Source organism: Elephas maximus, chromosome 25, assembly GCF_024166365.1.
Source record: "Elephas maximus indicus isolate mEleMax1 chromosome 25, mEleMax1 primary haplotype, whole genome shotgun sequence".
NCBI lineage: Eukaryota > Metazoa > Chordata > Mammalia > Proboscidea > Elephantidae > Elephas > Elephas maximus.
In genome coordinates, this window is record NC_064843.1 from 37,519,649 (window position 1) to 37,547,386 (window position 27,738).

At 45.3% G+C, this 27,738-nt stretch overlaps 1 protein-coding gene across 4 annotated transcripts in view; it reads right to left on the reverse strand.

Moving 5' to 3' along the window:
* The window catches only part of TTLL9 (tubulin tyrosine ligase like 9), a 54,491-nt gene that overhangs the window by 1,514 nt on the left and 25,239 nt on the right, over positions 1-27,738 (reverse strand). For 3 of the 4 annotated variants that reach the window (XM_049869782.1, XM_049869780.1, XM_049869781.1), the window contains 10 exons: positions 26,046-26,114; positions 25,317-25,391; positions 24,398-24,488; positions 22,093-22,133; positions 21,120-21,207; positions 6,018-6,076; positions 5,050-5,246; positions 4,347-4,460; positions 2,867-2,991; positions 977-1,229 (listed from right to left, as the gene is read on the reverse strand). In XM_049869782.1, coding sequence (XP_049725739.1) covers positions 1,153-1,229; positions 2,867-2,991; positions 4,347-4,460; positions 5,050-5,246; positions 6,018-6,076; positions 21,120-21,207; positions 22,093-22,133; positions 24,398-24,488; positions 25,317-25,391; positions 26,046-26,114 — 936 coding nt within the window. In that variant the 3' untranslated portion in view covers positions 977-1,152. Of the gene's footprint in view, positions 1-976; positions 1,230-2,866; positions 2,992-4,346; positions 4,461-5,049; positions 5,247-6,017; positions 6,077-21,119; positions 21,208-22,092; positions 22,134-24,397; positions 24,489-25,316; positions 25,392-26,045; positions 26,115-27,738 lie in introns of those variants that run through there. The other variant, XM_049869779.1, reaches the window with a different exon arrangement.

The window sequence follows — 27,738 nt, forward strand, 5'->3', positions numbered from 1 at the left end:
GGATCAAAAGTAAGGATGGCTTACAAAAAAAGAAATGGGAATTTAAAAAACTGAAATGTCACCAGCAATCAAAGTAATGCACAAAAGTAAGTCAGTACTTTTTACCCATCAAACTGGCAAAGGTTTTGTTTTTTGTTTTTTTTTTAACTTCAAAGCTGGCAAATTAGTGTGATTTTCCTGGAAAACAATTTGGCTGTAATAAGTCCATCCCTTTGAACCAATAATTCTGTGTCTAGGAATGTGTCCTAAGAAAACAGCCAGCAATTCCCTTATGTGAGAGGATGTTCATTATGGCATTTTTTATAAAGTGTGAAAAATTGAAATTGTGTCAAATGTCCAATTATGAGAAATTGGCCTAGTAAATTTTGACCTAAAGAAAATGAAAATTCTTAAAGTGAGACCAATAAAAAACATCATGGTAAATGGTGAAGCAATTGAAGTTGTCAAGGATTTCATTCTTCTTGGACCAACAATGACCATGGCGGCAGCAGACATTGGGCAAATCTGCTGCAAAAGACCTCTTTAAAGTGTTCAAATCAAAGATGGCACTTTGAGGACTAAGGTGTGCCTAACCCAAGCTATGGTATTTTCAGTTGCCTCATTTGCTTCCAAAAGTTGGATGATGAAAAAGACTGAAGAAGAACTGACATATTCCAATTGTGGTGATGGTGAAGAATATTGAATATACAATGATGTACTGCCAGAAGAACAAACAAATCTGTCTTGGAGGAAGTACAGCCAGAATGCTCCTTAGAAATGAGGATGGCGAGACTTTATCTCGCTTACCTTGTACATGTCATCAGGAGGCATGAACCACTGGAGAAGAACCATCATGCTTGATAAAGGTGAGGGTCAATGAAAACAAGGGACACTGTCACTGAGACGGATTAACACAGTGGCTGCAACACTGGGCTCGAACATAGCGACTATTGTGAGGATGGTGCAGGATCGGGCAACTTTTCATTCTGTCGTACATAAGACCACTAAGAGTTGGAGCTGACTCTGTGGCACCTAACAACAACAACAGCAACGACATAGGCTGGAATCTTTTGCACCTGTCTGGTAATTTTGTTTTTAATTCTGATAAGGGGAAGAAGAGTCTAGTAGTCAAGAGTTCAAGTTTTGGAGTCAGATCTGAGTTCAATTCCTGGCTCACCACGTAGAACTTCGGCAAGTTACGTAACATCTGGAGATCACTTCCTCCTCTGCAAAATGACGATATAAGCTGCCTAAAGATGAAATGAGATAACGTATACAAACGATTTAGTCCAGCCTGGCCAAAAGGTGCTTCCAGAATGGAGGCCGTTATTAACATCGTTGAATGACGTGGGAAAACGTTACGTGGAAAAGTGGACTCAAAACTCCAGCCGATGCCAGTTTTGTAAAAGAAAAAGTATAAATATATATGCATTTCTTAAAAACTGAGAAGAAATACACCAGATTGTTAAGGATGGTTATGTCTGGATGGTTTTCTATTTCCTTCTTTAGTTTTCAAATATTCTACAATGAGTGTGAATCCTTTTTATAATCAGGGGGAAATTTCACTTTTCAAAAATTAAGTTTCAAGTCAAGGCCTTAAGTTTTTCTTAACATATTATGAGTGTTTTTGTTGGTTTGTTTTCCACTTAAGCCTCTTGAAATCCTCCATCCCTCACAGCTGACAGATTGATAATAATATCTCTCAGTGAGTTCCAGGCTCTGTTCTAGGCATATATTGAGATAAAACAGTAAAATCAGTTGCTGTCGAGTGAACTCCAACTCATGGTGACCCCATGTGTGTCAGAGTAGAACTGTGCTCCATAGGGTTTTCAATGGCTGATTTTTTGGAAGGAGATTGCCAGGCCTTTCTTCTGAGGCACCTCTGGGTGGACTTGAATCTCCAACCTTTCAGTTAGCAGGTGAGCATGTTAACCATTTGCACCACTGATTACTTTTGGGTGACCTTTCTAGCCATGGTCTTGTGACTCCCACCCAAGTGATTGGATGGGACTATGCAAATAAGAGAATTGTGGCCTACCAAGGGGATTGATCAGTTTTGCCATCCTCCTGGGCTTGAAATGAACCATCGCAGAGGCAGGAAAGAAAAGATCCCACCACCACCAAGAAAGAACAGCAAGGGGCCAGCACATCCTTTGGACCTGGGATCCCTGCACTGGGAAGCTCCTAGAACCAGGAGACAGAGGGAGAGAGAGCCTTAACACTGAAGGCAGCAAAAAGCAGCAGCAGAGACCTAGCAGCAGGAGGTGGCATGGTGGGCTTCCCAGCCCATAGAGAAAGCTGAGTGCCTTTGGGCAGACGCCGAGGGCCAGGGAGAGGTGTGCCTGCGAGCACAGCTGGGAAGAGGCTGTCTTGCTGGAAGAACTGCACCCTGAGTGTTCCTGAGCCTGAATTTTGACTGTTACTTACCTAATAAACCCCATAATCCTAACTATGGTCTGTGAGTTCTCTTCAGCCATTGCAATGAATTACGGAACCCAGCTGAGAGGGAGGGATGCCATGGGAGGGATGGTTGGTGTCAGAATTGGTAAAGATGGCAGGGAGAAGAGGCATATCTGACCTCTGCCTCCTAGGAATCAGCCTCAGGCTGTTGATCTTGATTCTCCTTTCCCCTGTGAAGTTAGAGGAGGTTAGACTCCACCCCTGTGCTGCTTTTTTTTTTAACACCTATATTGAGACAGAATCTAATCTCTGTATTACAGATGAGGAAACTGAAGCACAGAGAGGTTAAGTACCTTGCCCAAGGTCACACAGCTGGTAAGTAGCAGGCTGAATTCAAACAGCCTAACCAGTATGCCAGACTGCTTCCTAGATATGGCACCTCCTCTGCCATATCCCCGGTGCCCACTCCCCATCTGGCTCCACATACCAAGGTGTGTGTTGGTCACAAAGGTCCCCATCCCGGACAGGTCAGGAGTCCCCTCCTCTCTGCTGACAGGGCCATCATTCCACATGAGGTCAAAGCCCCCAACTCGCTTCTCCCTTCCTGTGAGCCTGGACAGGCAGAGAACACAAAGAGTTACTGAAGGTGCCTCAGGTTGGGCCCTAAGGCCCAGGCCAAGCCTCTGGTCCTCCCCCCACCCTAATTGTGGCCACCCTGCCCAAATTCCTTTTGTTGACTCATTCACTGGACATTTCCCCGGTGCGCACATGGGGCCTCAGAGGTGTTCTCTGTTTTGTCCCCAGGGCTTCCACACTCGCTCTTGGTAACACGTACCTACTTGTGGTTTCTGGTTTCAAGTCTGCTTTCCTCCCCAGACCATAAAAGCTCTGTGAAGGCAGAGACTGGGTCTTTCATGTTCTTTACGGTGTCCCCAGTGCCCGGCATAGGGCCTGGCACCCAGGAAGCGCTCAAATGTTTGATGAATGAGTCAGTATAGCAGACACCTGAGGTTTCTGCCTGCTCAGCATCCGCGTCACCTCCCTTCAGCCTCTGCACCCTCAGTTTGTCCTTGGAGAACGCCCTCCTTCCCTCACCCTCAGTCCACAGAACTCAGGTGGGGCTCTGGGGAGTGGGCACTAGACCTAGGTCTGGGCAGTCAGAGTCACAGTGATTGATTCAGGGACGGGCATGTGACCCAGTCTCCACCAGTGAGAGTCAGCCCTGGTACTTCTGCTGGAATACTTAGGGCAAAGTTAATACAGAGGAAAGAAATGGAGACAGACAGTGAGAGAAAGAGAGAGACACACAGAGGCAGAGAGAGACAGGGCAGATAAACCAACCAACATAAATTTAGCACCCGGATTCAGCCATGCCTAAAGCTAGACCCTGAATTTTTCCACTTTGAGTCAATGCATTCCTCCCCCCTCCCTTTTGCTTAAGCCAGTTTGAGATGAGTTTCTGTAATTTGCCACCTAAACAGCCCTGACTAACACGTATCTAACACAGTGGATGTGAATCAGACATAGATGCTGCTTCTCAAAGACAAGATGTATACATATCATTACCACAATAAATAACTGCTTATTGAACACTTACTGTGAGCTAAGTGCTTTACAATACGTTATCTTGCTAAGTTAACCTAACAACCTGAGAGGTAGACACGCTTTCCATTTTACAGATGAGGAAACTGAGGCTCAGAGAGGTGAAGTGATGGGCCCAGGGTTGCAAAGTCAGGAATTTTCAAGGAAATCTTGCTGATTTGAGTCTCAGAAAGCTGCAATCACCCCAGCTCTGCTCTGAACAGGTTGAGCCCTTGGGCCAAGACCTGATTCTGTGTGGACATTTCAGTTTCTCCATCTGTAAAATGGTGGGTCAGGCCAGAACCATCTCTGAGGCCTACTCAAGTCCCAGGGTTCTGAGTTCTCTCTCCTTCTTGGTGTGTGGGAGCAAGGCTGTCCTCCCTCACCTGGCCTCCATGTCCACAACATGCAGGGTGTCTTCCAGAAGGCAGGTCTTGAGCTCATAGTCCTCCTGGCTGCTGGCTGTCAGTGACGGAGAGGCATTGACCTCCAGGAGCCACCTGGGGAGGAAGAGAAGAGAGCCTGAGGGCTACCTAGTCCCCAAGCCCCTGGGATTTCACCGTGGGCACCTGGGCTCAGCCTCGATTCAGCCAGAGCTGCTCCCTCTACTTTTCCACTTTGAAGAAAGGTTGCAGTGGCTAAAACTTTGGGAAAACAGTGTCATAAACTTAAAATCCCCCTGGGGGCCAGGCAGGTAACAATGAGGGAAGTGGGTGGGGTGTGAGGTTGGGTCATGCCACCTTCAGGGTCCCAATCTTTCAGTTAGCAGCCATGCACGTTACCCATTTGCACCACCCGGGGACTCCTACATTGACACAGAAACTATGCATCACCAAGGAAATGGCAGTGAATGAATGAACAAAAGGGATTTGGACAAGGTGGGCACAATTAGGATGGGGGAGGGACCAGGGACCTGGTGTGGGCCCCAGCCAACACACCTTCTCTGCCACGATGTGAGCACAAGAAAAATATCCCTTTCCTCTATAAAGTATAGGTACAGTGACTATTGCCATTCTACAGATGAGCAAACTGAGGCACGGAGAAAGAACATGCGCCCAAGGTGACACAAGTGGGCAGTGGCAGGCTTACGGCTTGAGGTCCTGGTCGATGAGGATGTCATAGCCGTAGAGCTCGAAGCAGTGCTTGTCGCTGATGATCACCTTCTGCACGCTTTGCAGGCTCTTGACAAAGATGTTGTCCATGTCTCTGAAGAGCGTCTCCACCGCCTCTGGCCCATGCTTGGATGCCAGGTACTGCCGGAAGCGCTGGAGCATCCACTTGCAGCCCTGGGGCCAAGCAGCCGGGTAGAGAGAAGGGAGGCCTTGATTAACCAGGACCCAGCCTGTCGGGACCCTGCCTGTCGGGACCCTCAAATAACTGTGGTCAGCACAGCCCTTGAGCCTGGGCAGAAGGGCCCAGCTGGAGTCCTGTGAGTTGGAGGACTCTGGGTACACCTTCCTTGTATGGCAGATCTGCAGATCCCAGGGAATGTGCCTACCCATAGCCTGTGCCTCTGCTTCCAGACCAGGACCTAGGCCTCCAGGAAGTCCCTGCCCAAACGGCCTGCACAGGCCTCCTCCCTGGGCCTGCCTTCCTGAGGATAGACTGACTGCCCTTGTGTGCACTCCAGGCCCAAGAAGTAACCAACACAGGGGTGTGGCTGCACAAGGTCCCTTACCGTGTGGGATGGAGCTGGGGCTGGGAAGAGAAGGTGGTGCGCGTGAGCTGGGGGCTGGCTCTCCCCGTGCCCCCTGTTCTGGCCCTTAACTCCAAGAAGTCTGAGAGTTCTAAACTTGAACCTGGCCTTGCAGGTTATTATGTATTTGTCAAGGTAGGAGGATAGTTTGACTCATAACTTTTTTAAATATTTAGACATACGGTATGTGGGCTCCATTTGTACACTTGTCCTGGGCTCCGCAAATGTGAGGGGGGGCCTGGCCTCACTAGGGAATGATGAGCCCAAGAGAGGCCTGTCCTGGGCTCCTTGCCACCCTACCCCCCCACCCCGCTCCAGTCCCAGAAGGCTGGCCCCGGAGAGCAGAGGCCAGCTTCCTCACCTTCTCTGGGTGGTAGTCAGGAGAAGTCTTTTGCACAGCAACATTGGTGAGGTGAACATCTGGCAAAGGTTGGTGGTCAAGGGCTAGTGTGGACAAGAAGGGCGAGCCCTGCTCCATGTAGCATCCAGGGGCTGAACTAAGACCCTGGCCTGGGAACTGATGGCGAAGGTCAGGTGCATGGGCTTTGGAATCAGCTGGGCCTGGGTTCAAATCCTGCCTCCACCTTTACTAGCTGTGGGACCCTGAGCAAGTCACTTAACTCTCTGAGCCTGTTCCCTTTCCTCACCTATTGAATGAGGTACATAGTAGTATATTTACCTCACAGGGTTGTTTGAAAGATCAGATAAGGTACTGTGCAGAAAGAGCCCCTCGGCGCCTGGTACAGCTGATGTTTTATTAATTTTTCAACTCAGGAGAGAGAAAACTTTCTAAAAAGCAGAGAACAGCCATCACAGGATATACTGAGCTTCCTGTCATCAGAGGGCTCAGGCTGGGTGGCCACTCTGTAGGAATGGGAGAAGGGATTCCAGCATTGGGGGGTGAGAAGTGTCAAGATGGCCTTTGAGGTCCCCGCCCCGAGAGTCTGCCTTTCGGTATCACCGCCCTCATCACCACCAATAACATCAATGACACTTTACAGCTCACAGAGCATGTTCACTGACTTCTCTCATTTGTTCCTCAAATTACCCCATCTCACAGCTGACACCTTTGAGACTCAGAGAGGTTAAGTGGCAGTCAGTTAGAGTATTCCTTGTTCAAAGCCCTCCCCTCATACGACCGCTCTGACTGGGATCACAACAGAGGGTCCCAGGCAGAGTGGGAGAAAAATTGCAAAACAAAAAATGAAATCCACAAAAAAGACCAGGCTTACTGGTCTGACAGAGACTAAGGAACCCCTGAGATTATGGCCCTAAAACACCCTTCGGACCTGGAACTGAAGTCATTCCCAGAGACCACCTCCCAGCCAAACAATAGACAAGCTCATAAAATAAACAGTAACACCGGAGAGGAATGTACTCCCTAGAACAATTAAATATAGGAGATATTAAAAGGGCAATATCCACCCCACAGCAAAGATGAGAAGGCAAGAAGGGGTAGAAAATCAGGACTAAAAAAATGGGGAACCCAGGGCAGAAATGGGGATAGTGCTGACACACTGCAGGGGGGAATGAAACCAAGGTCATGAAACACTTTGTTACAAACTATCAAATGGGAAACTAACCAGGAAATCTAATGCTCAATTAAAAAAAAAATTCCTCCCCCTCATAGCTAAACAGGGTGGATCCCCAAACCTCATGAAATGACAGTAAGGCCTGACCTTCTCCAGGACTTCTTCGGAACATTTCACAGAAGGGGCGATAGAGGTGCTAGGTTACTGACCCCAGTCTAATTCCCCTAAAACGTATGTTTCTCTGTGTCTGTGGCACATGGGACAGGGCAGAGTGGCGTCAGCCTCTCTGGAGAAGGCTGGTGCCCGAATGTTCACAAGGCCTTAGTCATAACCACCCAAAAGTGAAAGCAACTCAAAGTCCATCAATTGACGAATGTGTAGATAAAACGTGGTATATCCATCCATCTGCAAAAAAATGAAACAAGACCCATACCTCACTCCATGCACAAAAACTAGCTCAAAATGGATCAAAGACCTAAATATAAAATCTAAAACGATAAAGATCATGGAAGAAAAAATAGGGACAACGTTAGGAGCCCTAAAACATGGCATAAACAGTAAAGAAAACATTGTAAAGAATATAGAAGAAAAACTAGATAACTGGGAGCTCCTAAAAATCAAACACCTATGCTCATCCAAAGGCTTCACCAAAAGAGTAAAAAGACTACCTACAGACTGGGAAAAAGTTTTTAGCTATGACATTTCTGATCAGCGCCTGATCTCTAAAATCTGCATGATACTGCAAACACTCAACTGCAAAAAGACAAATAACCCAATTAAGAAATGGGCAAAAGATACGAATAGACACTTCACTAAAGAAGACATTCAGGTAGCTAACAAATATATGAGGAAATGTTCACGATCATTAGCCATTACAGAAATGCAGATCAAAACTACAGTGAGATTTCATCTCACTCCAACAAGGCTGGCATTAATCCAAAACACACAAAATAATAAATGTTGGAGAGGCTGTGGAGAGATTGGAACACTTCTACACTGCTGGTGGCAATGTCAAATGGTACAACCACTTTGGAAATTGATTTGGCGCTTCCTTAAAAGTTAGAAATAGAACTACCATACGATCCAGCAATCCCACTCCTTGGAATATATCCTAGAGAAGTAAGAGCCTTTACATGAACAGATACATGCACACCCATGTTTATTGCAGCACTGTTTACATTAGCAAAAAGATGGAAGCAACCAAGGTGCCCATCAACGGATGAATGGATAAATAAATTATGGTATATTCACACAATGGAATACTACACATCGATAAAGAACAGTGAGGAATCTGTGAAACATTTCATAACATGGAGGAATCTGGAAGGCATTACGCTGAGTGAAATTAGTCAGTTGCAAAAGGACAAATATTGTATAAGACCACTATTATAAGAACTTGAGAAGCAGTTTAAACTGAGAAGAAAACATTTTTTTGTGGTTACGAGAGGGGGTAGGGAGGGAGGGCGGGAGAGGGTTATTCACTAATTAGATAAGAACTACTTTAGGTGAAAGGAAAGACAGCACACAATACAGGGGAGGGCAGCACAATTGGACTAAACCAAAAGCGAAGAAGTTTCCTGAATAAACTGAATGCTTCGAAGGCCAGTGTAGCAGGGGCAGGGGTCTGGGGACCATGATTTCAGGGGACATCTAAGTCAATTGGCATAATGAAATCTATTAACAAAACATTCTGCATCCCACTTTGAAGAGTGGCGTCTGGGGTCTTAAACGCTAGCAAGCAGCCACCTAAGATGCGTCAATTGGTCTCAACCCACCTGGATCAAAGGAGAATGAAGAACACCAAGGACACAAGGTGATTACGAGCCCAAGAGACAGAAAGGGCCACATGAACCAGCGACAACATCATCCTGACACCAGAAGAACTAGATGGTGCCCGGCTACAAGCGATGACTGCCCTGTCAGAGAACACAACAGAGAACCCCTGAGGGAGCAGGAGAGCAGTGGGATGCAGACCCCAAATTCTCATAAGCCCAGACTTAATGGTCTGACTGAGACTGGAAGGACCCCAGTGGTCATGGCCCCCAGACCTTCTGTTGGCCCAGGACAAGAACCATTCCCAAAGCCAACTGTTCAGACATGGATTGGACTGGACAATGGGTTGGAGAGGGATGCTGGCGAGGAGTGAGCTTCTTGGATCAGGTGGACACTTGAGACTATGTTGGCATCTCCTGCCTGGAGGGGAGATGAGAGGGTGGAGGGGGTTAGAAGCTGGCGAAAAGGACACAAAAAGAGAGAGTGGAGGGAGAGAGCAGGCTGTCTCATTAGGGGGAGAATAATTGGGAGTGTGTAGCAAGGTGTATTAGCAAGGTGTATATGGGTTTTTGTTTGAGAGACTGACTTGATTTGTAAACTTTCACTTAAAGCACAATAAAAATTATTAAAAAAAACAAAAACATGATGCTAAGTGAGGGAAGCCAGATACGAAAGACCGCATATGGTTTAGGGGTAAATATAGGGAAAATGGGAGTGACTGCCAGTGGGTCAGGGTTTCTTTTTGGGGTGATGGAAAAATCCTAAAATTGATAGTGATGGCAGTTCGCACAATTCTGTGCATTGACTAAAAACCATTGAATTATACACTCTAACTGGGTGAACTGTAGGTATATGAATTATATTCCAATAAAATTGTTATATAAAAAACAGGACAAGAAGATGATCCAGCAAAGTGAGTTATTGTCTTAAAAAGGGAAATGACTCTTGCACGGTGAAGGCAGCATGGCTCCCAGCATTTCACCCTGCTTTACACACGGCTGCTGTCTGCCCAGGAGGAGAGAGAGGCCTTGTGTGGGAGCCCGGAGAAGCTGGGGCTAAAAGGAGGAGGCAGAGGCGGGGTGACAAGTTAGAAGACCTCAGTACCTCCTCTCCTCACAGATGAACCTGAAGCCAGGTCTTCACGGACCATACAGCCAATTAACAGAGTAAATAAATGCTCAAAATTAATGTGTAGGAAAACAGAGCTGATGAGTTGTGAAATCTTTTGGGGGAAAGAGTGTGTTAGCTTAGAAAAAGACAGTAAAAATCACAGGGAAAATCAACGGGCAGAGTCAACTATGGAAAATAACAAGGCAACATGACAAAAATTAGTGGCCAATATCACTAGAGAAAAGATTTGTAGCAAACATGACAGGCTAATGTATTTATCACATGAAAAGCCCACATAAATTATTAACAAGGACTTTATGACCCTAACAGATAGAGAAAGGATATGAAAACCTAAAGGAGAAACTAAAACTGGTAAAAGATTATCATGGAAAATGCCCAATGTTTCTAGTAATAGAAGATTCACAATTTACAAGAAGTCTAAATGGAAAAATGCAAATTGAAAGAGACTCAAGTTCTAAGGCAAAACTCTATTCAAGTCAGTTACACTTTTTATTTTTTACTGTATTATTTTGAAAAACTTGAAACCCACAGAAGTTGCAAGAATAGTATAACGAATGGCCTCCCCTGGGGTTAGTTACTGTTTAATGAGCTTTTGTTCTTTTTCACAATGAGTGAGTATATATTACTTTCCACCCCTTCTTTTAAAATTTTTAATTAAAATTTTTAAATCTCTTGAATTGTTTTAAAATTTTTAATCTTGAAATATTCACAATATATAGAAAAGAACATAGTGGAAATCCATGTACCTACTATCCTGATTTAATAGGTATATTTAGCCATATTTGCTTCAGATACTACACACCAAGCTTTTAAATAATAAAGCAAGTTTGAATCACAAAATAATAAGACATATTTTTTAACCTTACTTTATATATATATATATATATATATATTTATGTGTCTGTGTTAAGAAAAACAAAAAAAAAACATTGTTGTTGATTCCGACTCATAGCAACCCTACAGGACAGCGTAGAACTGCCCCATAGGGTTTCCAAGTAGCAGGTGGTGGGTTCTAACTGCCGGCCTTTTGGTTAGCAGCCGTAGCTTGCTGTAGCACTTAACCACTGTGCCACCAGGGCTCTCTCTCTCTCTCTAGTTTATACACAATTATTCAAATACACACACAATACAAGAATATTCACTGCAACACTACAAAAGTGAACAAGTAAAAACAACTTAACCATCCCTGAAGGACGATGAAATTATAAAGCATCTATATGAGACTTTGCAGCTGTTAATGACAATAAGGTAGACAGACTCAATGCCATGACATGAAAAGGTATCTAAGATAGACTATTAAGTGAAAAACAAAAAACAAGGTGCAGAAAGATTTCTTTATGATCCCATCTTTGCTTTTAAGAAAGTATTTTCCATTTAGAAAACTGTATGAAAGGATGTTCACTAAACTACTAACTCTGGAAGCTGCCAACGGTGAGAAGCAAGTCCCGTATGTTTGTTTTCAACTTTACACAGACCCTATGACACCCAGAGGTTTGCAAACATTTTTAATTGGGGCGAGGGGGAGCACTAACATTTACCGAGTGGCCACTGTGGGCCTGCCACTGTTCTAACTGCTTTACATGTATTACCTAATTTTAGTGAAAAATAAGGTGGTAAGAAAACTAAAATAAATAAATAAATTTGATGACTTGGTACGATAAATACTCACTAAAATTACAAAATAAACACACTGGAAATGCTACAGTTGGAAAAAAAAAATTGTAAAAGTACTTGGAAGATATCACCCAGCAATTCCACTCCTAGGTATATACTCAAAAGACTTGAAAGCAGAGACTCAAACAGATACTTGTACACCATTGTTCATTGCAGCACTATTCAAAATAGCCAAAAGGTGGAAACAACCCAAAGGGCCATCGACAGATGAATGAATCAACAAAATGTGGTATATACATACAATGGAATACTGCTCAGCCCGTAGGAGAAATGAAGTCGTGATACATGCTACAATATGGATGGAGCTTGAAGACATTCTGCTAAGTGAAATAAGTCAATCGCAAAAGGACAAATATTGTATGACCTCACTTATAAAAAGCCAAGAGCAGGTAAATGTACAGAGATCAATGTTTCTTAGTGGTTACCAAGGGCAAAGGGGAGGGGGATAAGGTGTATTGCTTATGGACGAAATACTGAAGTTTGGTTTGCAGTGATGACAAAATGACACAGATTAAGGGTTGGGTTGCACAGCTGATTATTGTAATTGCTGTCAAAAAGTTGTATACCCATAAAAAGTTGAAAGTAAAAGTTATGTGATAGTTGTATTTACAACAATGACAAAAAAAAAAGAGAGAGAGAGTAGCTTCTGAGGCTGCTTATGTACAACCAAACACCTCATGGGATTTGGTTCCTTGGTTTGGAGGTTTAGGGTCATGGTTTCATGGGACGTTCCAGTTAACTGGCCTAATACTGCGTTTAGTTCTTCTGCTCTACCTCCTAGTTCATCGTGTAATGCCTGGGGTCTTAAAGGCTTGCAAGTGGCCATCCAAGGCACAATTGGACTCTGTTAGCCAGGAGCAACAGAGGAAGAAGAAGAGTCAGGAATAGGAGGAGGACGTGCAATGTGTGGCTAACTGCCTCCATGAACAACTGCCTCCTGTGTCATGAGACCAGAAGAACTGGATGGTGCCCAGTTACCATTACTGAACATTTTGATCAAAGATACTATACATGAAACCTGATCAAAAGGGGGAAAATGCAGAACAGAATGTCAACTTCTCATGCACTTCAGACTTTCTGGAGCCATGGAGGCTGGCTAAACCCCTGAAACTGCTGCCTTGACATAATGTTTAAACCTTAAACCAAAGATACTCCCTGAAGTCTTCTTAAACCCAAACATTAGTTTAGCTTAAGTAGTAAAGAATGTCTTCTTTGAACAGTGTGTTCTTCTAAGATCTATCTATACAGGATCAAATTGACAATAGCAACTGAAAGGACTAGACAAGAAACTTAGGGGGCAGTGAGTTTACGTCAAAGGGGGAGGAACAACTCAGGAAAGGAGGGTGAGAATGGGTGCACAACTTGAAGTACATGTAGAAACTATTAAATTGGTGTGTGTTCTACTGTGTATATTCTCAACAGCAAAAACAAAAAGTAAAATAAAGTATATATAAAAAACAAAACTGGCGGAGCCAAGATGGCGGACTAGGCAGACGCTACCTCGGATCCCTCTTACAACAAAGACACGGAAAAACAAGTGAATCGATCACATACATAACAATCTACGAACCCTGAACAACAAACACAGATTTAGAGACGGAGAACGAACTAATACGGGGAAGCAGCGATTGTTTCCAGAGCCTGGAGCCAGCATACCAGTCAGGTACGGCACAAGCACAGAGACCTGCTCCACCCCCCTGAACTAACCCCGGGAGGGGGACTAGCCGGTTCCACGGGCGGCGTGGGACGCAGCCGTTAGGAGAAGTCCCCGGGAGGCAGTGACTGATCTTGGAGCAGAAAGAGTAGCATCCGAGCCGGGGAACCGTCCCACAGGGATTTGGACTGCACGCAGCGGATTTTCTGGAAAAACTAGTTTCCCAGTGATGGCTCGGAGACAACAATCCATATCAAACCACTTAAAGAAGCAGACCGTGACAGCTTCTCCAACTCCCCAAACAAAAGAATCAAAATCTTTCCCAAATGAAGATACAATTTTGGAATTATCAGATACAGAATATAAAAAACTAATTTACAGAATGCTTAATGATATCACAAATGAAATTAGGATATCTGCAGAAAAAGCCAAGGAACACACTGATAAAACTGTTGAAGAACTCAAAAAGATTATTCAAGAACATACTGGAAAAATTAATAAGTTGCAAGAATCCATAGAGAGACAACATGTAGAAATCCAAAAGATTAACAATAAAATAACAGAATTAGACAACACACTAGGAAGTCAGAGGAGCAGACTCGAGCAATTAGAATGCAGACTGGGACATCTGGAGGACCAGGGAATCAACACCAACATAGCTGAAAAAAAAATCAGATAAAAGAATTAAAAAAAATGAAGAAACCCTAAGAATTATGTGGGACTCTATCAAGAAGGATAACCTGCGGGTGATTGGAGTCCCAGAACAGGGAGGGGGGACAGAAAACACAGAGAAAATAGTTGAAGAACTTCTGACAGAAAACTTCCCTGACATCATGAAAGACGAAAGGATATCTATCCAAGATGCTCATCGAACCCCATTTAAGATTGATCCAAAAAGAAAAACACCAAGACATATTATCATCAAACTCAACAAAACCAAAGATAAACAGAAAATTTTAAAAGCAGCCAGGGAGAAAAGAAAGGTTTCCTTCAAGGGAGAATCAATAAGAATATGTTCTGACTACTCAGCAGAAACCATGCAGGCAAGAAGGGAATGGGACGACATATACAGAACACTGAAGGAGAAGAACTGCCAACCAAGGATCATATATCCAGCAAAACTCTCTCTGAAATATGAAGGCGAAATTAAGATATTTACAGACAAACACAAGTTTAGAGAATTTGCAAAAACCAAACCAAAGCTACAAGAAATACTAAAGGATATTGTTTGGTCAGAGAACCAATAATATCAGATAACAGCACAACACAAGGTCACAAAACAGAACGTCCTGATATCAACTCAAATAGGGAAATCACAAAAACAAACAAATTAAGATTAATTAAAAAAAAAATACACATAACAGGGAATCATGGAAGTCAATAGGTAAAAGATCACAATAATCAAAAAGAGGGACTAAATACAGGAGGCATTGAACTGCCATATGGAGAGTGATACAAGGCGATATAGAACAATACAAGTTAGGTTTTTACTTAGAAAAATAGGGGTATATAATGAGGTAACCACAAAAAGGTATAACAACTCTATAACTCAAGACAAAAACCAAGAAAAACGTAACGACTCAACTAACATAAAGTCAAACACTATGAAAGTGAGGATCTCACAATTTACTAAGAAAAACGCCTCAGCACAAAAAAGTATGTGGAAAAATGAAATTGTCAACAACACACATAAAAAGGCATCAAAATGACAGCACTAAAAACTTATTTATCTATAATTACCCTGAATGTAAATGGACTAAATGCACCAATAAAGAGACAGAGAGTCACAGACTGGATAAAGAAACACGATCCATCTATATGCTGCCTACAAGAGACACACCTTAGACTTAGAGACACAAACAAACTAAAACTCAAAGGATGGAAAAAAGTATATCAAGCAAACAATAAGCAAAAAAGAAGAGGAGTAGCAATATTAATTTCTGACAAAATAGACTTTAGACTTAAATCCACCACAAAGGATAAAGAAGGACACTATATAATGATAAAAGGGACAATTGATCAGGAAGACATAACCATATTAAATATTTACGCACCCAATGACAGGGCTGCAAGATATATAAATCAAATTTTAACAGAACTGAAAAGCGAGATAGATACCTCCACAATTATAGTAGGAGACTTCAACACACCCCTTTCGGAGAAGGACAGGACATCCAGTAAGAAGCTCAACAGAGACACGGAAGATCTAATTACAACAATCAACCAACTTGACCTCATTGACTTATACAGAACTCTCCACCCAACTGCTGCAAAATATACTTTTTTTTCTAGCGCACATGGAACATTCTCTAGAATAGACCACATATTAGGTCATAAAACAAACCTTTGCAGAGTCCAAAACATCGAAATATTACAAAGCATCTTCTCAGACCACAAGGCAATAAAACTAGAGATCAATAACAGAAGAACGAGGGAAAAGAAATCAAATACTTGGAAAATGAACAATACCCTCCTGAAAAAAGACTGGGTTATAGAAGACATCAAGGAGGGAATAAGGAAATTCATAGAAAGCAACGAGAATGAAAATACTTCCTATCAAAACCTCTGGGACACAGCAAAAGCAGTGCTCAGAGGTCAATTTATATCAATAAATGCACACATACAAAAAGAAGAAAGAGCCAAAATCAGAGAACTGTCCCTACAACTTGAACAAATAGAAAGTGAGCAACAAAAGAATCCATCAGGCACCAGAAGAAAACAAATAATAAAAATTAGAGCTGAACTAAATGAATTAGAGAACAGAAAAACAATTGAAAGAATTAACAAAGCCAAAAGCTGGTTCTTTGAAAAAATTAACAAAATTGATAAACCATTGGCTAGACTGACTAAAGAAATACAGGAAAGGAAACAAATAACCCGAATAAGAAATGAGAAGGACCACATCACAACAGAACCAAATGAAATTAAAAGAATCATTTCAGATTATTATGAAAAATTGTACTCTAACAAATTTGAAAACCTAGAAGAAATGGATGAATTCCTTGAAAAACACTACCTACCTAAACTAACACATTCAGAAGCAGAACAACTAAATAGACCCATAACAAAAAAAGAGATTGAAACGGTAATCAAAAAACTCCCAACAAAAAAAAGTCCTGGCCCGGACGGCTTCACTGCAGAGTTCTACCAAATTTTCAGAGAAGAGTTAACACCACTACTACTAAAGGTATTCCAAAGCATAGAAAATGACGGAATACTACCCAACTCATTCTATGAAGCCACCATCTCCCTGATACCAAAACCAGGTAAAGACATTACAAAAAAAGAAAATTATAGACCTATATCCCTCATGAACATTGATGCAAAAATCCTCAACAAAATTCTAGCCAATAGAATCCAACAACACATCAAAAAAATAATTCACCCTGATCAAGTGGGATTTATACCAGGTATGCAAGGCTGGTTTAATATCAGAAAAACCATTAATGTAATCCATCACATAAATAAAACAAAAGACAAAAACCACATGATCTTATCAATTGATGCAGAAAAGGCATTTGACAAAGTCCAACACCCATTTATGATAAAAACTCTTACCAAAATAGGAATTGAAGGAAAATTCCTCAACATAATAAAGGGCATCTATGCAAAGCCAACAGCCAATATCACTCTAAATGGAGAGAACCTGAAAGCATTTCCCTTGAGAACGGGAACCAGACAAGGATGCCCTTTATCACCGCTCTTATTCAACATCGTGTTGGAAGTCTTAGCCAGGGCAATCAGGCTAGACAAAGAAATAAAAGGTATCCGGATTGGCAAGGAAGAAGTAAAGTTATCACTATTTGCAGATGACATGATTATATACACAGAAAACCCTAAGGAATCCTCCAGAAAACTACTGAAACTAATAGAAGAGTTTGGCAGAGTCTCAGGTTATAAAATAAACATACAAAAATCACTTGGATTCCTCTACATCAACAAAAAGAACACCGAAGAGGAAATAACCAAATCAATACCATTCACGGTAGCCCCCAAGAAGATAAGATACTTAGGAATAAATCTTACCAAGGATGTAAAAGACCTATACAAAGAAAACTACAAAGCTCTACTACAAGAAATTCAAAAGGACATACTTAAGTGGAAAAACATACCTTGCTCATGGATAGGAAGACTTAACATAGTAAAAATGTCTATTCTACCAAAAGCCATCTATACATTTAACGCACTTCCGATCCAAATTCCAATGTCATATTTTAAGGGGATAGAGAAACAAATCACCAATTTCATATGGAAGGGAAAGAAGCCCCGGATAAGCAAAGCACTACTGAAAAAGAAGAAGAAAGTGGGAGGCCTCACCTTACCTGACTTCAGAACCTATTATACAGCCACAGTAGTCAAAACAGCCTGGTATTGGTACAACAACAGACACATAGACCAATGGAACAGAATTGAGAACCCAGACATAGATCCATCCACGTATGAGCAGCTGATATTTGACAAAGGACCAGTGTCAATTAACTGGGGAAAAGACAGCCTTTTTAACAAATGGTGCTGGCATAACTGGATATCCATTTGCAAAAAAATGAAACAGGACCCATACCTCACACCATGCACAAAAACTAACTCCAAGTGGATCAAAGACCTAAACATAAAGACTAAAACGATAAAGATCATGGAAGAAAAAATTGGGACAACCCTAGGAGCCCTAATACAAGGTATAAACAGAATACAAAACATTACCAAAAATGATGAAGAGAAACCCGATAACTGGGAGCTCCTAAAAATCAAACACCTATGCTCATCTAAAGACTTCACCAAAAGAGTAAAAAGACCACCTACAGATTGGGAAAGAATTTTCAGCTATGACATCTCCGACCAGCGCCTGATCTCTAAAATCTACATGATTCTGTCAAAACTCAACCACAAAAAGACAAACAACCCAATCAAGAAGTGGGCAAAGGATATGAACACACATTTCTCTAAAGAAGATATTCAGGCAGCCAACAGATACATGAGAAAATGCTCTCGATCATTAGCCATTAGAGAAATGCAAATTAAAACTACGATGAGATTCCATCTCACACCAGCAAGGCTGGCATTAATCCAAAAAACACAAAATAATAAATGTTGGAGAGGCTGCGGAGAGATTGGAACTCTCATACACTGCTGGTGGGAATGTAAAATGGTACAACCACTTTGGAAATCTATCTGGCGTTATCTTAAACAGTTAGAAATAGAACTACCATACAACCCAGAAATCCCACTCCTCGGAATATACCCTAGAGATACAAGAGCCTTCATACAAACAGATATATGCACACCCATGTTTATTGCAGCTCTGTTTACAATAGCAAAAAGTTGGAAGCAACCAAGGTGTCCATCAACGGATGAATGGGTAAATAAATTGTGGTATATTCACACAATGGAATACTACGCATCGATAAAGAACAGTGACGAATCTCTGAAACATTTCATAACATGGAGGAACCTGGAAGGCATTATGCTGAGCGAAATGAGTCAGAGGCAAAAGGACAAATACTGTATAAGACCACTATTATAAGATCTTGAGAAATAGTAAACCTGAGAAGAACACATACTTTTGTGGTTACGAGGGGGGGAGGGAGGGAGGGTGGGAGAGGGTTTTTCTATTGATTAATCAGTAGATAAGAACTGCTTTAGGTGAAGGGAAAGACAACACTCAATACATGGAAGGTCAGCTCAATTGGACTGGACCAAAAGCAAAGAAGTTTCCGGGATAAAATGAATGCTTCAAAGCTCAGCGGAGCAAGCGCGGGGGTCTGGGGAACATGGTTTGCGGGGACTTCTAAGTCAATTGGCAAGATAATTCTATTATGAAATCATTCTGCATCCCACTTTGAAATGTGGCGTCTGGGGTCTTAAATGCTAACAAGCAGCCATCTAAGATGCAGCAATTGGTCTCAACCCACCTGGAGCAAAGGAAAATGAAGAACACCAAGCCCACATGACAACTAAGAGCCCAAGAGACAGAAAGGGCCACATGAACAAGAGACCTACATCATCCTGAGACCAGAAGAACTAGTTGGTGCCCGGCCACAATCGATGACTGCCCTGACAGGGAGCTCAGCAGAGGACCCCTGAGGGAGCAGGAGAGCAGTGGGATGCAGACCCCAAATTCTCATAAGAAGACCAAACTTAATGGTCTGACTGAGACTGGAGGAATCCCGGCGGCCATGCTCTCCAGACCTTCTGTTGACACAGGACAGGAACCATCCCTGAAGACAACTCATCAGACATGAAAGGGACAGGTCAGCGGGTGGGAGAGAGACGCTGATGAAGAGTGAGCTAATTATATCAGGTGTACACTTGAGATTGTGTTGGCAACTCTTGTCTGGAGGGGGGATGGGAGGATAGAGAGAGAGGGAAGCCGGCAAAATTGTCAAGAAAGGAGAGACTGAAAGGGCTGACTCAAGACGGGGAGAGTAAGTGGGAGTATGGAGTGAGATGTATGTAAACTTATATGTGACAGACTGATTGGATTTGTAAACGTTCACTTGAAGCTTAATAAAAGTTATTATAAAAAAAAAAAACAAAACTTAGAAGAGCCTAATCCCATCCTAGAGGCTAGCGGTGGTTCAGCGGTAGAGTTCTCCAGAAAGCGGGAGTTCGATTCCTGACCAACGCACCTCAAGCGCAGCTACCACTTGTCTGTCAGTGGGGGCTCACGTGTTGCTATGATGCTGAACAGGTTCCAGCAGAACTTCCAGACTAAGAAGGACTAGGAAGAAAGGCCTGGTGAGCTACTTCCAAAAATAAAGCCAGTGAAAACCCCGTGGATCACAGCAGCCTAATCCAGAGGGCGCACGGAGCCGAGGGCTGACTCCGTGGCAGCTAACGACAACGACGACCCTCATCCAGCAGGCGGATGATGCAAATGCATTGCCTTCAGCAGATACTAAACCAAACGATGAAATTACGGTCAAGCCATGTGAACTGGCTGACGATATTAGCTGGGCTGCTCAAGCCAGAAGCTTGGCGACATCTCCTAAACATTTCTGGATTCTCTCCTCCTTTTCTTCTGATGCTCAGCCTCAAAATCTTTAAAAAAAAAAAAAATTTTTTTTTTTTTTACATTTCTATTTTGACCAGACAGTACATTCACATAGCTCCCTCCCGCCCTTCTCCAGCCACTGAGTTCTCCTCCCAAGGTCCACCTCTTTTTCCTTTCTTTTGCGTCTTTTCAGAGATGTCTGTGCCCAGATCAGCAAAGGAGGCTGTAAGACACCAGCTTGTGTCTGATCCACCTCTGTGTCCACAGAGCAGGCGCCTGGGCAGACCTACTGGTGCTGAGCCCATTTGGCTGCAAGAGTGGAATGCATGAACACATCAGTGAGTGAATGAATGAGTAAATCTAAGAAAAGTCAAGAAAAATGCACATAAAGGATCAAACATCTCCCAAAGAGGCTAAAACTGTCCAGTCCTGTGGGAATAACTGTGAATCTTAGGCACAACAACACCAAAGCAATCATCGAGTAAGCAGTTTGGGGTGAGTTCCTCTGAGCAGAGCTGGGCTGCTCCCCATGGCTCCCTGGAGGATCCCCTACCCCCGGGAAGGGACCAGGCCTGTCTTGGTCATGCTGTATCCCCAGTGCCCAGACTGGAGCTTGGCACACGGCAGGCACTCAGCAAACATCGGTGGAAGGAACGCATCCACTCGGGGCTGGCCAGGGTGGGTGGAGGAGCTGGGGGTCCAGGATACACTGGTCGTCAATGCTGCTCAGCGTGAAGCGGGTGTTGGAGAATCGAGCAAAGCCATCCCGGTAGAGCCAGGCCCGCAGTGGGATGTACTGCGCAGAGGTGGGGCAGAGAAAGAAGAGGAGAGAGTGTGTACGCATGTCATTCCCAGCTTTCTGCACCATTTCCCCCTGCAATGCCCTTCCTTCTTCCCCACACCAGCCTTCAGGGATCTGCTCCACCAACAGCCTCCTTTGATCCCAACCCTTCCTCCCTGGTGGGGGATGGGGGCACAGAAGGGAATGACATTAATAAGCTTCTGCTGTGTTCCACCCCCATGAGTGACAGCCCACAGCTCAGGGTGTGTGTCCAAAATCCCCCCGCCCCCCGACGACAAGCTCCAGGAGGACAGGTCACCCTTGCATCTTTGTGCCCAGCACCGAGGGAAGGTTTAAATGTGTGTTGGATGAATGCCCGATATGGAAGCAGTATAGTTAAGAGAGGAGGCTCTGAGGCCAGGCTGCCTGAGTTGGAATTGCAGCTCTGCCACTCACCAGCTGTGTGACCTTTGGGCAGGCCACTCAGCTCCTCTGTACCTGTTTCCTCACCTGTGAAACGAGGATAATAATAGAACCTACTCCCCTAGGGTATTAGGAGGATTGCATTTGATAAAAACCACTAAGCACCAGGGCCTCCTGGTACATAGTAGGTGCTCAATGAACGCTAGAATGTGGTTACCAGGATGCCTAAATGGATAAAGACGGCAGGTGGAGGGCAAATCTAGATGCTGGGGCACCTAGATGACAAAACTTGCATATCTCTGCCCATCCCCACTCTGTCCCCACTGTCCCCAGGGCTCTCCCAGGTAGGCACGAAGTCAGACAAACTCACACATTCTCAATGCCAAGGTGCCCCAGACGGGCTCTGCTCCGTGCCCCCAGCCCAGCTTCCCCTTGCCCACCCGCCCTGCTGTGGGAGAGCCCTGCTGAGTAACTCACGGAAATCACCAGCACATAGACGCGCAGGTCAAACTTGCGGCCTGCCAGGCAAGGAGAGAATGCATCCGTGTAACCAATACGTACTGAACGCCTCCTGCGAGCCTGGCACGTGCTAGGTTTCGGGTTGCAGCAGTGGACAAAACAGACCCGACCCCTGGCCTTCGTGGGCTCACTGTTAGAACCCACAGGTAAGAGAGACAACGATGGGGGGTGATGGGTAAGGATGGGACGGGGGAAGGTCAGTGTTGCGGAAAGTCATGAAGACAGAGAGGTCAGGGAAGGCCTCTCAGAGAAGCGCCGTCTGGCCTGAGACATCAAGGACAAGGAGTGGGTCGCTTCACCGAGAGTGGGGCAGGGCCTTGGGGGCAGGTAGTGTGCACAGCAGAGGCCAGAGGTGGGCAGAGCCTGGCAAGGGCGGACTGAAAGGAGACGCGGTGAGAGAGGCCAGCAGGGCCAGATCACGTACAATCTTTGAATTTTGTTCTACAAATGGAGGGAAGCCCCTGAGGGTGCACAGTCCCTCCAGCTGCTGTGTTGGGAGTGGAGTTGGGAGACCAGGGCAGCAGGAGGGGACCTGTGAGGGGGTGATGAAGTGTCCAGGACAGAGAGGACAGTGGCTGGGATAGGGGTGGAGGTAGAGAGAGGTGGCCAGACAGATGCAAGAGCCAGCGGAAGCTTGAAAAAGAAGCAGGCATGGGAGGAGAGAGGGATGCACCCAGAAAGGTACCTGCACCTGGCTTAGCAGCCCAGTGGTAGAGGGGCCGTGTCCCAGATGGGGGGCCCAGTGAGGGGAACATGGGTTGAATTTGGGGCCTGTGGGGCTAAAGTTGCTGGGAGATGCCCCAGAGGAGATGTCACAGGCTGTGGGACATCAGGGCCTGCGGTTCAGGGTTAACATCTTGGCTGGAGACAGAAAGCTGGGAGTCACTGGCATTTGGGTGGTGGTTAAAGCCACAAAGCAGAATGGAGTCGGGGCAGGGACGGGAAGAGGTGGGAGAGGAGAAGAGGTCCCAGGACTACACCCTGGGAAAGGCCATTGCTGGAGGAGAATGAGGCCAGTGGTATTGACACAACCACAGTCATGCTCCTTCCCAGCACTTCGTCTCTTCCAGGCAAGACCTGGAATCGCACCCCTTCATACACACTGCCTGTTATGGATTGAATTGTGTCCCCTAAAAATATGTGTCAGCTTGGCTAGGCCGTGACTTCCAGCATTGTGTGGTTGCCCTCCATTTTGTGATGTGTTGTAAATTCTAACCTCTGCCTGTGGTTATGGTCCCATTTGTGAATGGGTTATGTTTGTTATATTAATGAGGCAGGATTAGGTTATGTTAATGAGGGTTAGGTTATGTTTGTTATGTTAATGAGGTAAGTTAGGGTGTATTTTGAGTCCACCTCCTCTGAGATATAAAAGAGTAAACAAGCAAGCCAAGGAGTAGAGATGGGGGAAGAGAGATGCCAAGGCACATGAAGATCGCCCAGGAGCAGAAGCTCAGAAGAGACGAGGACCTTCCTCCAGAGCTGACAGTGAGAGAAAGCCTTCCCCTAGAGCCATCACCCTGAATACGGACATCTAGCCTCCTAAACCCTGAGAGAATAAATTTCTGTTTGTTAAAGCCACCCACGTGTGGTATTTCTGTCACAGCAGCAGTAGACACCTAAGACACCGCCTGACAGGTTTCTAGCCCACAGATGCTGTGTGGCAAGAGTGGATGCAGAGATAGCCCAGCTTCAGGGAGGAGGCGTGGTCCCACCTCAGAGCTTTGCCCTCACGGTTCCCTCTGCCTGATCATTCTCCCTCCATATCTATCCACGGGTGGATCCTAGTTGTCACTGGACTCGCAGCTCACATGTCACCTCTTCCAAGAGGCCCCCTGACCACCAAGTCACTTTCTGTCCATCATCCTGCTTGGTTGACTTCCTAACACTCATACTACATGGAATTGTTTCATTTGTTTTCAGGTTTCTTGCTGTCTGTCCATCTAGGATGGAAGCTCCATGTGACCAGGGTGAGCGGGCAGTCCCCAGCACAGTGCCTGGTACCTAGTAGGCTCTTTATAAATACTTGCTGGATAAATGCATGAGTAAGTTGGTTCTTGCAGAATGAGGAGAATTTTAGTGAACCAAGGAGGGAATGTAAGGGATGCCAGTGGAGGGAACCGTACAGGCAAAGGCTTGAAGGGGAAGAGGGCAGGGCGAATCTCTGGTTTTGCATCCCTTCACGCCTGGAGTCAGGCTGGGCTGTGATGGGTTGTTTGACCCACAGCTCAGTGGAGGGGGCAGATCAAAGAGCGAGACATCTCACCTCCTATCAGGTAGGGATTTTCAATGTAACGCTGAGCTACATAGTTCTCCACGGGAATCTCATCCTTCTGGTCATCAGAGCCCCTTGTGTCCTAGTGGTAATAATAATAATAATAATGAACATTTACTGAGCATCTCCTGTGTACTAGACATTGGGCAGGCCCTCTACTTGGAATGTCCTATTTGATCCTTAAGTTAATTTCATCAGGTAAGTACTAAGGTTATCCCCATGTTACAGGTAAGAAACTGAAGAACAGAGAAGGAGGATGACGTGCCCCAGGTTACACAGCCAGTCAGCGGTACACCTGGGATGTAACCCACTTGTTTTGGGCCCAGAGTCTGGACATTTAACCCCTAGACCTGCACTGTCCAATACGGTAGCCACTAACCACATGTGGCTATTGACATTTACATTTAAATTGATTGAAATTGAAAATCCAGTCCCTCCATTACACTAGCCCCATTTCAACTGCTCCATAGCAACAGGTGGCTGGTGGTTACCGTATTGGAGAGCACCATTGCCATCACTGCAGAGAGTTCTGTTGGGCATCGCTGCCTGGACCACCACACCCGCCCCCAAGGAAGAACCTCTTCTTCCTCTCCCTTCTAATTCTTCCCAGACCAGCCCAGCTCTCTCACACGCACGTACAGCGCCTCATGGTCTGCAAAGCTCTTTCCCACCCATTGCCCCCTCATAGCAATCTTGTGAGGAAACCGAGGCCCAAAGAGAAGCATCACACATTTGGGGAGGTCACACGGCAACCCAGTGGCAGTGAGCCCTGGGACGTGGGGTTTCTGGTTCCAAGGACAGACTTTTCTACACCCACCATCACCCCCAGCTGTTTCAAGACAGAGGGTCACAGGCTTGCCCTTCCTAGGACTCCCTCCCACCTCCCCCCACCACCCTCACCTATACTCACGTGGCTGCCAGAGGGATTGACAGTGCTTCGGGCAGGCTGGGCCTCCAGGCTGGCGAGCTTCTTCCCAGCAGTGCCCTGATGGTTTTATGGGAAGAATTGAGACACATTGGGGGAGGGGGGAGATTCATTTATTGAGCATCTGTAGTGAGCCTGATGGAGCGCTAGTTCATTCATCCTGATCCTCTCGCCTGCCCTGGACTAAGGTTCAGAGAGGTTCAGCAATTTTCCCAAAATCACCCAGCTGCTGAGTGGCAGGGGCAGGATTTGAACTAGGATTTCTACTGCACTGAGTCCTGGGATAAGGATGGGGTGAACAGAGGGACAGAGTTGCCTCCAGGCTTGGTCTAGGACCTAGGGGAAGCATTAGCAAACTCTCCCCAGCCATGTAGGCAGGAGGCCCGGATACAGGGCATGCAGTAAGCACTTACTAAGTGCCCGGCACTGTTCTCGGGGTTTACGCGTAGTAACTCATTGTATCCTCAGTAGGTACTGCTACTCTCCCCATGTACTGGGCCACAGAGAGGTGAACTAACTTGCCCAATGTCACACAGGTATTAAGTGGCAAAGCCAAGATGTGAACCCAGACATTCTGGCTCCAGAGACCCTGTTTCCCTGGGCAAGGCCCCTAGCCAGAGCTTCTCCATCAGCCCTCAGAGCTCCGAAGGAGGAAAGAGGGGCCCTTCCTTCCAGTGAGGGCAGAGGAGGGGTGGAAGGAAAGGGCAAGCTCACCTTCCTCCAGTCCATGATATCCTTCAGCCTCCGGAAGAGGAAGATGCCCTTCCCCTGAGATCGGGCTACCTGGGGGGTAGGAGGGGTGCAGCAAGGTAGCTCTCAGCTCTGTGTGGTTCCAGCCCCCTCTCTCCTCCTGCCCCAGCTTCTCAGCCTGGAGAACAGAGCTAGTAATCTAGCCTCCACCCAGGGGAGGCTGTGAGGATGAACGGATATGTTGGCTAACAACTAGTGCAAGAAATGCAAATTGATACAAGGAGACGACCCTTGGCACCCACCAGCGTGGCAAAAGTTAGGAAGTGCTGGTGAGAAAGGGAGCCAGGAACTATGCCCCGTGGTCGTGTGTAGACTGGCACAGCCGTGCTGGGGGCAGCTGGCAGAATCTGGGGAAGCTCTGGTTACCATACCCTGTGCCCCAGCGATCCTGCTCCTGGGTCTGTACCCCAGTGGAACTCTCCCACAGGGCCAGGAGGGGCATGGCAAGGCTTTTACTGCAGTGTTGGATCCAGAGTGAGTGACAGGGGCAACTTGGGGGTCTGCCCTCAGAGATGTGGCTAAGTAAAATATGTGGCTGTCAGAAGCACCTGCAGGTACTTGAAGCAGCAGGAATATATCTTGAAAATATGGCGTTAGATGAAAAAAGAAATAGAACTGGATTACAGCTCAGTAATACAGATCCATACGAACACATACACACAAAGGTTATCTGGTATACCAGGAAACATGCAAGGCCAAGGCCATGGGGCCATCCCCAGAGAAGATGCCTCTGCAGGAAGGAGAATGGAAGTGGGGATAGATTACTGGGGGAGGGAGGAGAATAAAACAAGGGAGGGGCCTTAGCCAGACCAATAACAATGGTATAGAATATACTGAGGACTCTGATTAACTTATCTGTCTGCTGCTGAGGTTACACACACACACACACACTCATCATCATCATCACCAGGCCCTGGGTTCTGTCTTAGCATGTTCTTGGAGACCCCAGGTCCCAGGGACCTATCGCAGGAATGAAAGCAGCTATCACATAAGAGCTGCCTCCTGCAAGCCAAGAACCTTGGCACGGGTTGGCTCACAACAATGCCCACATAAGGGCTGTGACCCCTGTTTCACAGATGAGGAAACTGAGGTTCTGGGAAGTTGTCACTTGCTTGCCCACACAAGCTGGTGAATGACAGAGCTGGTGACTCCATGCCTCCTGGTCCCAATTCCTTTCAATTCAAATCATCTCTGCTGTTATCTTCCCTTATTAATAGCCAACCTGTCCCTTTGAGCTAGCCTTGCGGATCTAACAGGCAACTCTTTACACTGTATTTATTTTTTTAAATAGGTGATGCATTCACATGGCTCAAAACACAAAAGGGGGAGACAGCAAAAGCCTCCCACCACCCTGCTCCCAGCCACCCAGTTCCCCTCCCCAGAGGCCAGCAGGGTAGTGGTTTCCTGTGGCTCCTGCTGGAGGTAATCCATGCGTGTAAAGCAAACGTCAAAAATCTTTTCTTTCTCTTTGGTAACCAGGTGGTTAGATTCCATAGCATTGTTCTGCCTCTTGCTTTTTTCACTTAAAAACATATTCCAGAGGTTCCCCCCTGTAAGTACATAAAGCACAGCCTTGTCTTTTTCACAGTTGTATAGTTTTCCACTGTGGGGCTGTATCATGATTTATTTAAGCAGCCCCCAATTAACAGCATTTAGG